The 13,557-nt window shown below is 38.8% G+C and overlaps 2 protein-coding genes across 3 annotated transcripts; both read right to left on the reverse strand.

Annotated features, from left to right (window-relative positions):
- Positions 1-3,556: 3,556 nt before the first annotated feature.
- On the reverse strand, positions 3,557-9,718 carry LOC117565330 (uncharacterized). Of its 2 annotated transcripts, none has more exons than XM_034244376.2 (3): positions 9,494-9,718; positions 8,257-8,599; positions 3,557-3,797 (listed from the first exon to the last, which is right to left on the reverse strand). In XM_034244376.2, exons 2-3 carry the CDS (start codon positions 8,476-8,478, stop codon positions 3,591-3,593), a joined length of 429 nt encoding a protein of 142 aa, XP_034100267.1. In that variant the 5' UTR covers positions 8,479-8,599; positions 9,494-9,718; the 3' UTR covers positions 3,557-3,590. The 2 variants fall into 2 exon arrangements, with proteins under 2 accessions (XP_034100267.1, XP_034100268.1); XM_034244377.2 differs by having other exon boundaries at positions 9,490-9,718.
- A 1,541-nt stretch (positions 9,719-11,259) lies between these two features.
- Positions 11,260-13,236, reverse strand: LOC117564954 (signal transducer and transcription activator-like). The gene has a single exon (XM_034243909.2). The coding sequence runs from the start codon at positions 13,169-13,171 to the stop codon at positions 11,414-11,416; it is 1,758 nt and encodes a 585-aa protein (XP_034099800.1). The 5' UTR covers positions 13,172-13,236; the 3' UTR covers positions 11,260-11,413.
- Positions 13,237-13,557: the final 321 nt, after the last annotated feature.

A 13,557-nucleotide genomic window follows, 5' to 3' on the forward strand; every position in this document is an offset into this window, starting at 1 on the left:
GACTCGTACTCCCTTCCTGCTTCCCCTCCTTTACAAAAATATGATTGGCTAAAAGTAACTTTTGTTTATTTGCTTTTTGTCGTTAAGTGGCTTTTCTTTCTCTCACTCATTTTTTTTGCTGTTGTTGTTAGTAGTTAGTTGTTGTATTTTTGTTTGCTGTCACGATCGGTCTATTGACTGCCTGGGAACTACCTTGGATTTTGGCAGACGTCTTTCGCCCCCAAGGCGTTATCCATTTCGATATGCACATAATCGATAAAATGCAATCGATCGATTTGGTAGCCACTCCTGAAAATGGGAGGGGGACAGAAGGAGGCGGTTGCCAGCCGGAATTTAATGAAATCAGCATTTTGCATTTCGGCTTGAGGCGGGAAACGAGGACGACACTGCAACTGGAACTTGCAACTTGCAACTGTGGTAACGTGCAGGTTGCCACATGCAACAGCAAGTGGCAACCGTCACTTTTCCTCGATGGCATCATTTATAATGCCGTTAGCCAAATGGCAAGTGTTTTGGCCATGTTTATTTCAGTTGTGATGTTGCTTGTTGATTTTGTTGTTCATCTGCGGCGCGCGCGCGTTTCGCATTTCCTCAATTTCCAACTCTCGAAATCCTCATCATCATCATCATCAGCAGCAGCAGCATCACCAACAGCCACAACATCAGCATATCGAATGAAGATGCTTTGGTTAGGTATAGGTATAAAATATGTTGATTGTTCCTAGGTCAGGCGGGGCAATTCCCCCTTTGCCATTGGCGTTTTCTTGAATACTCCCAAGCAGCTGCAGGCTCTGCTGCCACAAGCCGCAAGTGCCATAAACACGTTGCAAGCTGCAAGCTAACATAATTGATGAGACGGATATGGTTATTGAAATATTAGTACAAGCATCCGAACATGGTTAAACATTAATGGAGACACACAAGTATATTTTTAGATGTAGATAAAAATAAAGACATCATAATTACATGCATATCAAAAAAAATATAGTAAAAAGATAGTTCAATTATACACATTTATTTTCTAAATTAATAGAGACTTAAGTATATTTTTAAGCAAATATAATAGCAAATATAATAAAATGATTAAGAAACACAAATAAAATAAATAGATAGTTAAATTATACCTATTTTATTGACAATATTTTTAAATGCGCTATAAATAAAGTCATTACATATGAAAAATTAATAAATGGCTATTAAAAATATGTTTATTAATTGAGTGATAACTATAGTATTTTCATAATAACATAATCGATAATTAATTTATAACCACATATTCATTTTAATCATATCTTTAATCATATTTCATTTAAGTATTTAGCAATTATCTTTTGATTCACTCAAAGTAATCCTCAGCTTGCGTCGCGACGCGTTCCCGAAAACCATTTCTCATCTTTTTCATGGCGTTGAATCTTTCTGCTTTCTCCCATTGCAGAAGCAACATCATTTGGTTCGACACCTTGGCAAGCGCAGATACTAATTATTATTAAGTATCTTTCATGGGCTTTATGTAACAAACAGCAAAAGCAACACCAAAAGCAACCACAACAGAGCCGCGAAACCATTTAAATAATATCGTATTTACATAAAAAATAAAAAACAATTAAAATGCGTTTACACACAACAACAAAAAAAAAATAATGAAGAAGCGGCCGAAGGCAACGGAACTTTTGGAGTTTTGGGACCGTTGAAGAGAGTGGAAGGCACTTGTGTAAGTAAATTCAGATACAGTGACAGCCGAGCTGAGCTGCAGATACAGATACTGTATCTGTATCTGTATCTGTATCTGGATGCTAATGGGCTCGTCTCGTCTTGTCTCGTCTGATGTCGGTTGTGAGGTGGGTGCGTTGGCAATCGCCACTTGTTAGTTTTAATTTGTCAAGAGTTGCACTTGAAGACGTCGCCGTGTGGAGTAAAGAAAGTAAATTGAGTCTTGGGAAGCATTGTGACCTGTATCTGCTTCTACTCAGCATTGTAGCTGCGTATCTCACAGATACACATGCTCGCATTTATATCTCTCTATGTGTATGTGATGATGATGATGTAAAATGCCATTACATGTGTGCATTACATAAGACTTTTCCTCCCCGTTGCTTTTTGTAACTCCCCTCTCTCTCACTCTCTCTCTCTCTCTTTCTTTCAGGCGTATCAAGAGCCGAAGATCTAATTAACAAGAGGAGACCCGAAAAAAGCCAAAAAAATAAAAATAAAGATAAGTAGTATATACAATTGTTGGCATTGCATTGAAAATGATTTTTTATTGTTTTTGATCAGAAGTAATAACGATAAAGATAACGTAAGTTAACAACAATTAAATGTACATTTTGTAGTTGTATCGCGAATATAAACGGGGCTGCATCGTTATCCCAAAAATGTATATATCTCTCTATATATATCTGTAGGTATAATATACATATATATAGTATGTGTATATATATTTGTGTGTATATATCGTATATAGCTAAATGAAAAACAGACAAAACTTGCGCTGCGTGGAGGCCAAAACCAAATTATATTGTTCCACTGCTTCTTTCCTCCAGCCTCATGTTGTTGTTGCTGTTGTTGTGGTTGTAGTTTGTAGTTGTAGTTGTACTTGTTGTTGTTGTACTTGTAGCGGAAGAAGAAGAAGCAGCAGCAGAAGCGCCGCCGTCGGTCGGCATTTTAATTTGTGGTAGTTGGTGAGTAAGTAATATACTCGTAATTTATATTTATTTGCCCAGCCTTGGGGCCCATTAAAACTCCAGTTTTATGCTTTCAGGGACGGGGTTTACATATTTACAATTGACTTTTTGTTTTAAACCATGGCAACACAAGAAGCACGGCAGCCACAATACACAGAGACCATAACACGAAAGACTACCACATTTATATATATACTTCATATAGTACAACAAAGTGCAACAAAAAGATGACAACAACACAAGGGAAGTCAGAACATTGCAACCGAGTCTACGCGACCCTGTTTAACCCTGTACCCAAGTCCTTACAGTCCAAGTCCAAGTTCAATTTCAATTGTATTCCTAGATCTCCCTTTTCGTTTACTATACAAATATTTGCTTAACTTTTCATTTGTTTACTGTTCACATACTTATATTACTCACGTTAAATTTGGGTACAGGGTTTCAAAAAAAAAAAGGAAAAAAAATTTCGATTATCTTACATCGTTAATAGGAATAAACTGGGAGGTACATACATATATCATAATTTGATTCAATTTTTCGCATTTTCTTTTTGATTTTTTTGTTCGTTTTTTTTTCTACTTTTTGTTCGAATATAATCGTAAAAGTTAAAAATTATTGTTCTAATATAGGAACCGTTAAGTCCTTTAAGTTCAGTGTTGCAAAGCGCATTAAAAACCGTTGAGTTCTATATCGTTCTTGAAGAAATGCAAGCAAATCCATTAAAATTGAGGAATACTTTAAAGTTTAAAGTTAAAAGTTCGGATTAGTAAGCAACCCGAGTTTATGAATGAATGTGACTGCATATCGAAATGGTTCTGCAGCATTCCTGTCTTTGGCTTTCTTGAGGGGTCTTGGGGGGTCGTCACGTAGTTTGGGTTCCGTTTCGTTTGGTTCCGTTGTTGGGGGTCTTTAGTAGCGTCCGTAGGCACCCTCGGTATCTAGAGCGCCCATTGCCCCCAATTTCTGGAGCCAGGCGGCATTCGAGGCACGCTGCTGACCATTCAACGGATTGTTGGCCTCGTTGTGCAGACGCATTTGGTGTTGCTGTAGCGGTTGCTGCTGTTGCTGCTGCTGCTGTTGTTGGTTTTGTGGATCCTCATTGCTCAACTCCAAAATCTGCAAACAAACAACAAAAAACAAAAAAAAGAAGAGAGTTAAACTTGCAATTGTTATTGTTGTTATGGTTGTTATTATTATTATCATCGCAGCGTTATTATTGTTGTTTACATCAAGCGTAACGGATCTCTGAGATTGTGAGTTTGTTAGTTATTTAAAAAATCTGTTGAAATCTTGACTCGTATATTTATACAGCGCAACCAGACGCCCCCAACACCAGCAACCAACGCCAGCAACATTAACACCAACAGCAGCAGACGTGTGGGAAGTTTGGTCACAGCTTTTTTTTGGCGGATCATTAAATCGAATGAACTTTACTCTCAGAGCTCTCAGATCTGTAACGTTGTCTGAGGCTCAAGCTAAACCTCGACTTCGACTTCGTCTTGGAGTTGAAGTTGCTGTTGTTGGAGGCTGTCTTCATACATCGCATCGCATCGCATATGAAACTAGTTGCTGCTGTGAGCTGTGTGTTGATGATGACTGAAAATGTGTTAATGGGGGGTATTGTCGTGTAATTATCAGACGCTAGTCGCCTGTCCCCCACTCCCCTGTTGGTCTCCCACTCTATCTCTCCCTTTTGGGGAGGTCTACTCCCTCTCGGACTCTTTTGTTTTTTGGCGAACGATGTGTGAACGCAAGAAAAACCTAAAACAATTTCGCGCCAAGTAATTATATTATTGCTAATTTAAAAGATTGTTGCTTTGCCTTGCTTTGCTTTTCGTTTGCTTTGTTTATTTATCCAGCTATCCATCTCGCTTCAACTTGTTGTCATCTCCAGTTGTTTAGTTATTAATAACTTTTTTAGCTGAGACTGCAGATATTTTGGATTGCATTTAAACGTTCAGACACAAGGAAACAAACGATGCTGTTATCGCATGACATCTGGTTAGGAGGGCTAAATGTCTCCCTTCTTGCCACACTTCCCCCTCTGGCTGTTGCTGCCACTGCCATCCCGAGACAGCGATGTGGCAAGCGTCCTCACAAATTTGGACAGTTTAATTTGAGAGTTGGCGCTAAGTGCAAAGTTATGTGATTGTACAAGGAAGGGTCTTTTTATTATTTGTGTGAATTGTTTTGTGGATGGGCAACGGACGTTTGGGGGGTAGTGAATGATTTAACGAGGGTTGCTTGCCGCACTTGCCACACTTGCCACTTGCCACACGTCTGGCCATAAACACTCTCTCAACTATGTGCGCATAAACAATTACGTATCAATATTGTATAAGGGCATCATTGACTCCGGCTAATCGGCTGGGATGCCATCAATAATAATAATATTGTAATGCTAAGGTCAGACACCAATGAATATCGTTGAGTGTGTGTGTGTGTGTGTGTGCGAAATGCTTTATTCAATTTATTAATAAATTCACCGTGAAGCTGTATGAAATTCCATCGAATCATCGTGGCACAATTTGGGAAAATTAAGCGTATAGTAGTTTCATTTTTTTTTCTCATTTTTTTTGCTAACTGTCTGACCTCAGATTTGTATTACTTTTTGTCTGGCTTATGTTTGTAGAGCTTGAGGAGTTATTTTTAGCCATGTTAATTTGATTTTTGATTGCTACCATGAGCATTTTTGCCCAAATTATGATCATTGCAATTGGGCCTACATCAAATTTAGATGTGTTTATTTATTTTTTATCCGAATTATCAATTTTCATCTATAAACACTGACTTTGAATTAACAAATTCAATTTTGTATTATTCACAATTGATTGTTTTCTTGGAGAAACGCTTTGAATCGACGTATTCAATTTCGTATTAATTATAATATTCAAAAAAATTAATTTTTCTATGAATACTTTCTCAATTATTTATTTGTATTTTGCAAATATAAAATTGGTATTAAGAAATTATATTTTTTTGTAATTTTAATTTGTTTAATTGATTATTATTTTTGTCTTTTTCAAAAATTGACTTTGAAGTCAGAAATTAAAATTTTTTTTATTATTATCATTAGCAAATCCATTTATTTATTATTTATATTTATTTATTGTCTTCTGCACAAACTTTTCAATTAACTTATTAAATTTTGTATTTATAGAAACCTGTGACCTTACTAGAAAGTATTTCCCTGGCGGAAAGTTCTCATCCTACTTTGGCGCTGCGCTTCGTGACTGGCGCCGGGAAAATTGTTTTTCCCGTCACTAAGAGAAGTGAAGTGAAGTGAAGTCATGTGACATCCCCTGGCTAATTAACAATAAGCTGTGCTGTTTGCCGAGTCATGATCTCAGGTTCAATGCATTATTACTATCAAACTGACAAGTGGAATTTTCGTATTATTTTTCTGCGTGACGTCGCCAAGTCAAAGTCAACCTTCGTCAGCGGTCGACGTCGACGTCAGCATCAGCATCAGCAGCAACGCCAACGCCAACGTCGACGTCGAAGTCAACTTTGACGCGAACAACGTTCACCGCAGCAGCAGTAACAACAGCAGAAACAACAGCAGCAACTTCGCCGTCATCGTTTGCTATTTTGACATTTGATTTTCCCTCCCCCTATGCAGCACATTTGTTTGATATTGCTTTTCGTTTTTCTTTTCCTTTCTTTTTTCTCCGCTTCTTTTCTTTTCTTTTTCTGCCAATGCCACTGGCGTCGCTGTTGCCTGTGTTGTCTCTCTTTTGGCCAAAAGCATCTTTTGTGGACGTCGCAAGTCGCACGTCAGAGGTTTATCGATTTCCAAGTGCCATAACATGACTCAGATTCAAATTTAGACTTCAACTTGGACTCAAGCGAAGTGCGAGAGATGGCAAAAAATCAGAGGTTGAGATGCAGATAGTTATAAGTAAAGATTGAAGCAGAGATGAAGGTAAAAAAGTATATGTAAATGCAATTGTAAAATGTGTAGAGACAACAACAGAGTATGAGAAGCAAGAGACAAAGAGTCTGAACTAAAGGTTAAGGCAAAGGTCAGCGAATACATTAAATTATAAGCTGAAGAAGAGGTCGACTTAGATACGGTAATTAAACAATAAATTCAGGAGCATTTTAGTTTAAATTTTCTTCATTATTTGAGCCTTAAGAATACGTTCTACGATCGTGGAAAGAAGACCTAGAGCTGTCTCACAACATTTGAAATTGAGGTAGCCAACGACAAAGTGAAAGATACTCTGCAACTTGTCATAGAACTAGTTATAGACGCAGCGTAAGAACCAAGGACAAACTGAGTGTCCAACTCAAAAAGACAATCTCTCTGAAAGATTCATCGAACCAGAAGCAGACTTAACTGTTAGATGTAGACGTAGATTTGGATTTAGCAGACTTGGCAACAAATTAATGACAATATTTGTTTAGTTTTTGTAGTTGCCGATTCAGAGGCCAGAGACCAGAGACCATAAGAAGGCAAGAAGACAAGGCTTCAGACTGTGTGCAACTCATAACAGTGTGTAGCAAATGGTGGCAGTTGCAATTGCGATTACAGTTGCAGTTGCAGCTGTGTCTAAAATCGAGTGGCAAAATAATATGAAGCGCGGCACCATCGAAATATCCACATCCAACATCCACATTGAACATCCACATCCAACATCCATTAAATTGCCCCCTGGTTAAGCAGCATTTTTGTCTTTTGGTTGCGAAAAAGAACAGGAAACACCGCATAGTGCAACAAAAAAAAAAAAGAAGAGGGAAAAAAAAACATAATAATACATACCAAAAAAAGAAGTAAGTATAAGTATGAGCATAATAAAATTGTGCAAAGATGAGAGCTTGAAGCTTGGCAGCAGGTTGGTCATTGCAATGGATTGGATTGTAGCCGAGCAGGCTCTGAGCAGCAGCGTGGTTGCAGTTGCAGTTTACAGGTTGCAGGTTGCAAATTCCATGTTGTGCAGACCTCGGATGACGCCGATGCGACCGTTAAGACCGGCCAGAAAAGAAGGCAAAAGTGCAAGCAAAAAAAAAAACCAAAACTTGCGAAATATGTAAAATATTTTTGAAACGGTTGCAGACGCGCAACCTCAACAGCAACAAAGCAACAACAGCAACAATTGCAAGTAATGTGGTCAGAAGACTAAGGAAGACTTGTCTTGATATTGGTCAGGTATTGGAGTAAGTAACCCTATAGCCATATAGCCATAGCTATGCTCATTGGCCTGCCATTGATGGACCATGACGTAACTCTCTGCAAAACGTCGACAACAAAAACAACAACTGAGTGAGCAAAACAAAAACACGTTGAAAAATAAAACCTCAATAATTGGCGACATAATTGCAACTTAATACCACGCTTTGCCTCTTTTCATTTAGTTAATTATATCGCAAAAATAACGCACCAAAAACGTTGAGGGCACACACACATCGACATCTACAGACTTCGAGATATGATATGTGGGTAATGGTCTTTCAACAGGCTATCCACTTACTGAAGAACGTCGAGGGGAAGTCGTAAGGGGGAGAGAAGACCCCATTGACTTCGACTTCGACTTCATCTTCGACTACATCTTCGACTTCTTCTTCGACTTACCTGCAGCATGAGCTCACGCAACTTATCCAATTCATCGCCATGCGACCTTGTGGGCAGGTATCGACTCTCGCAAGGCTGCAGCGGCGTCGCCACCAGGAGCAGCACCATCAGCAGCAGCAACAGCATTGGCAGCGGCAACTGCAGCGTCTGGGGCAACTGCAACCTGTGTCTTGCCTGCGTCTCTGTGCTCTGAGCCAAACTCTGATTCCTGCTGCTTGTCATTCTGCCTTTAGTTGTTGATGTTGTTGTTGTTGTTTGCTGTTGTGGTTGCTGTGATGGTCGGTGTGATGATGCGCTGCTGCTGCTGCTTGGGTCACAGGTGCTGCTGGTGGCTTTTTATTGCCTGCAATCATATAAGAAAGTGTGTGAACTTTTAAATGACTTAAGAGAACTGCAAGTAAGCATCACGAGTGTATCGAGAAAAGTACAGTACTACCCGACTAAAAGGTATTGTTAAGAGTTCTTGTTATTAAACACGGTCAATTTAATATTTTGTGTTTGAAATATTATCTAAAAATTAAGTATCTATTTAAGCTATTTAAGTTCTTCTACAACTTCTGATATTATCATTATTACTATTTTTATTATCAGCTTTTACAATATATTGAAGAATTTTATTTCTACTTTTACTATATCTTTTTAATAGGAAAATTCTTTGTATGTACAAATTTATTATTTTGGTTAATTTTAAATAAAACTTGAAGATTTGAATAGAATTTATATAGTGCCTTATCTACCAAATAAACTTTATTATATCAACCAATAACAAATTAAATATTGTACTATTAATATATTGAATATGTTTAATAAATTTGAACTATAAAAGACATTAACAAATTTCAAGAAAAACTTCTTAAAATCACATTCTAAAATATATCACCATCACGTAACAAGCACTCCTCCCAAACATACTATCATCCCACTATCTAATATGAATCACAAATCTGCATAATATTAAACAATTTTCACCATAGCGCATATAGATTGTGATAGAAAGAGTTCTGCCTGAAGAGGTGGCTTAGCTTTAAAACTCGTAAATAGTTGAAAAAGGTAATTCAATTAATTAGTAATTTGCTAATGGCACATAAACAATATTAATGCAAAGTGGTTTTACAACTGAGGATTACGTGTTGACGCGACTTTTTTAAGGGGGGACAGAGGCGGGGGGTCAGTTTGCTGTGTGTTGGTGTTGCAATCCTGCCTCCAGCCTTTTTCACACGGATGCTGACTCACTCACTGGCAATAAAAACGGAGTGTACACGGAATTAGTTGTAGTCGCTGAATTGGGTTGGGTTTTAGCTTTTAACTGCGTCACGATTCTCTCCACTTATTATTATCTAATTTTTTTCGTTGTATTATTTTGCACTTTTTTCTTGCTTGCTGTTTTTATTTTATTTTTTTTTGTGCGCCGAGCTGAGCTGGTGCGATGTGCTGGACCAGGATAACAATGTAGCTTTAAGCAAAGCTGCGTGCAGACATTTGTATTTATAGCCAAAAAGCCAAAGCATCGGTCGAGATTTTAGTGGCACTTTGGCCGTGATGACACAGAACACAGAACACACAGCACAGAGCAAAGGATATATGTAGAGGAGAGATGAGAGGGCTGGCCATATGACGTCCAGCAGATGCGCTACATATAAGTCTTTACTCAGCCTTGAGGCTGGAGCAGTCGGCAATGCCCCAAAGAATTCCTTTACATTTCACATTATGCGCGCGCAGAGGCGACAACAGCAAAACCGAAAGCAACAGCAACAACAATAACCACAACAACTGCCATATCATTGTCATAATACTAACACACATTCTTCGAGTGTATAAAAGTGAGTATGTGAGTGTGTGTGTGTGTGTGTTGTCTGTGCTGTGGGCGTCATTCTGGCACGCCCCAATAGAATCTGGTGAAATGTTTTCGCTTAGCAAATTTCATGGTTAACTTTTAGTAGCTTGTTCATGTTCTTGTTGTTGTTGTTGGTAACACTCTCGTTCTCGTTGTCGTCATGGCTGCACAAGTTGTTGACATTGCCGGGCGTCAATAATGTATCTCTAGTTCCAGTTCACTAACTAACCAACTGGCCAACAAGCTGCTGGCTCTCATGTCTTTACGCTCTTCCCATGTTTGCTGCCTCCAAATGGAACCATTTGTATACCGCGCACGACCAAAAGCCCCCAAATTTTTGATATAGCGCACTTTTTGTGTGGCCATTGCTGTGATTGAATACGTGTCGTGCATAGCAACTCCAAGTCAAGGGCTTTTTTTATAACCATATACGACTGACAGTCGCACATCGAACCCAGAAACTGAAACATTGATACGAGATAGAGACTGCGACTGAGACTGATATAGAGACAGATACTGAGACAAGAGTCATAGTCAAAGTTGGAGTCGGAGAGCTGGAGATGTGTAAGCATCTGGGTTATGCGTACGAATGAATTCATTTCGAAGCGCAGTCGAATAAACGCTTTATGAAGCAGCTTCAAAACAAAGCCATAAACCTTCACAAGATATCATATAGTAAGATACAGAAATATTAAGTATGTCCTTGCGCTGCTTTATTCTTATTTTTCTGGAGTACATTCATTAGTTAGTCGATAGATATGGAAATAAAAAAATAGTTGTGTAACATATTATAATTATGTACGGATTAATTGTGTAATTAAAGAAAATTTAAATCAAACGCCTACTTCAAAAATTCATTAAATGCAGGTCTTAACCAAATTAAATTAACAATATTCTTGTCAAATTTTAAATCAAATACGAATGTTCAAAAGCAGTAACAATTATGCATACAAATTAAAATTAAAATTCACTTCAATTAAATTTCAAAAATACTTGATCGCAAGTTTTGAGCGTTTTCAATTAACTTAACTTTTTTGTTTATCAATTAACTTAACATTTTTCTTCCTTTGATATTTTTGTATGCATTAACATATTTATCCATACTTTTATCTTGTCATAAATCTTGTAACATATTTTTCAATTCAAATCTACTCAAAAAAAAATCTTAAACTGGGAAGTACCGAGTTATGTTTAAAAATAAAATTTCTTCCACTAGTTGAAAGTAACTTCACATTATTTATATATCTGAAACCATGTATTTAACGAGGTCTAAAGAACTTAATATTATTTCATTCATTGTTATTTGTAAATTAGTATTTTATATTAAGTGAAGTTCTCTGAGCTATCTAGATCTTCAGCAAATTCCATTCCCGTGATCGCATCGAACAGTTCCTGTTTGTCTGTTTTAGGAGGACGATTTTTAGTAGAGCGCAAGTTCCTATTGCCAGGCACGTCCACATGGATTGTGCTGGGCACATAACCGTTTGTGCGAGCTGATCTCAGAGCTGACTGCGAATAAAACTGACCAAAGGCATCATCACGATCCAAACTCTCTCCCTTGTTGTCGATCCGAAACAGGAAGCGCAGCATTGGCAGATCACGTATGCGATCGGCGAGTTTGATGATGCGCAAATCTTGGGCAGTCCATGGCGAGAGCATCGTTACGGATTGCTGCTCATTCACATAGGCAATGGAGATGCCACCTAATTTGCTCTCGGAGAAGCGCAACAGGAATGTTCCAGGTTCAGCGCAAAGTAACTCAAACTGAGTCCTGTGCTTGGTGATGAAGCCCGTGATAAGATTTGCCTTCCACAAGGGCATCAGATGGTCCTTGATCAGTTTCATGACGGAGTAGAACCACTCCCAGAAGGTGAATGTGCGTTCCGGCAACGGGTTTTTGCAGAAGTCATTCCATGTTATGTATGCGAAGCGTCTACCCATTAGTTTTTCATGTAGAAACGCCAAGTTGTCTGCGGTTAATTGACGCTGTAGGCAGGCTGTAAATTTTATGTTGAGCGCAGTAGATAACTCCAACCAGGTGGCATAGTGGCTGACCACAAAGGGATCGCGCAGAACATTCGCGAATGCATTGTCCCATATGATGGTAGCCCAAGATTTTGGCTCCTGACTGCTATGCACAATCACCACCACGGGCAGTGAGAATGTCCAGGTGCAAACATAGTTGCCATTCAATTTATACGTTGCATAGAAGAACAGCGTGAACTTTTCGTCCATAACACTGTTGGTGTTCTTCTTATCGGTCTTCGATCGCGTGATCTTCTTGAGCAGCATATTATTAAAGTTGGCGCAGAATATTTGCTTTGTCGGTTGATATTCCATGATGCTTGAACTGTTCTGCAGCTCTCCTGACCCCATTTGGCTTAAACGGCACTTGATCACATCCAAGTGGGGGTCTTGACAGTCCACAAAATGTTTTGCCTGCCACTCAGAAAAAATGTTACACACGATTGTGAGCGGATTCAAGCTATCGGCCGGTTGGGAACCCAGAAGCCATCGCACTGTGACTGCAAAGCGTGTATTTGTCATCATCACTTGTGGCGGCTGTTTAACCACAATCAATGCTGATCCTAGAAGATACTTTTGTGCCAGCTGCATTCGCTCGCGAAGTTCAGCGATTTCTTCATATTCTTTTGGAATGCCCTCGATAGCAGCCAGTAATTGATTGATAAAGTTTTCCAGCAACTCGAAGCAACGTTGTATCTCATCCAGATTATCTTCATTGAACTGTGCTCCATTTGCCGCCAGCGCCTGTTGACGACGCCAGTTCCTTAGCTCCGTGATGATCATCTCCTGCAGACGCTCATAGTACAAAAAGCTGCGCTCCACGAGGCACAACTTATTCGCCTTGTCTTCTATTAAAAGTGTGATGGCTGTGGTATCGTCGAGGGTTTCCTTTAGCTTTTGTTGTTGCTCGGTGATTGTGGTGGTAAAGTTCGAGAGGCTTTGCACAATCTGACGATGGATATCAGTAAGCTCTAACTTGTCCGACGGACCAGAAGCCGAATCAAAAAAATCACTTTCAGTCATGTGACTGGTATTAACACCTTCAGGATTATTCATTTTTTAATGGCAAACAAGTTTCTACGGGGATCCCAACTATTCCTGTTGCACGCTAAATGCGCAGTTCCGAAGAAAGCTCAAGAATTACAAGGAACTTATCGATACTTTCAGTTTAGATTACTAGCAGTAGATCACAATATCGATTGCTACTAAATCAGTGTACCTATTGCCCAAATTAATCTATCGAAACCTTTTGCAATACTGTGAATAAATAATATGAATACATTTTAAACTTTTTTTATTTTTCCCTCAGTGCAAAACCAACGAATTAGGATGCCACGCAGTCGGAGCGAGACAACTTCATCTCATTGCGCGCGAAAGCTTTCAGTTGAAGACGGAAGCTGTCTGTTTGCCCAACAAAAGCTCGTTGCTACAAAGGTTGGCTG

The sequence above is a fragment of the Drosophila albomicans genome, chromosome 2L (genome assembly GCF_009650485.2).
Source record: "Drosophila albomicans strain 15112-1751.03 chromosome 2L, ASM965048v2, whole genome shotgun sequence".
In the NCBI taxonomy this organism is placed as follows: domain Eukaryota; kingdom Metazoa; phylum Arthropoda; class Insecta; order Diptera; family Drosophilidae; genus Drosophila; species Drosophila albomicans.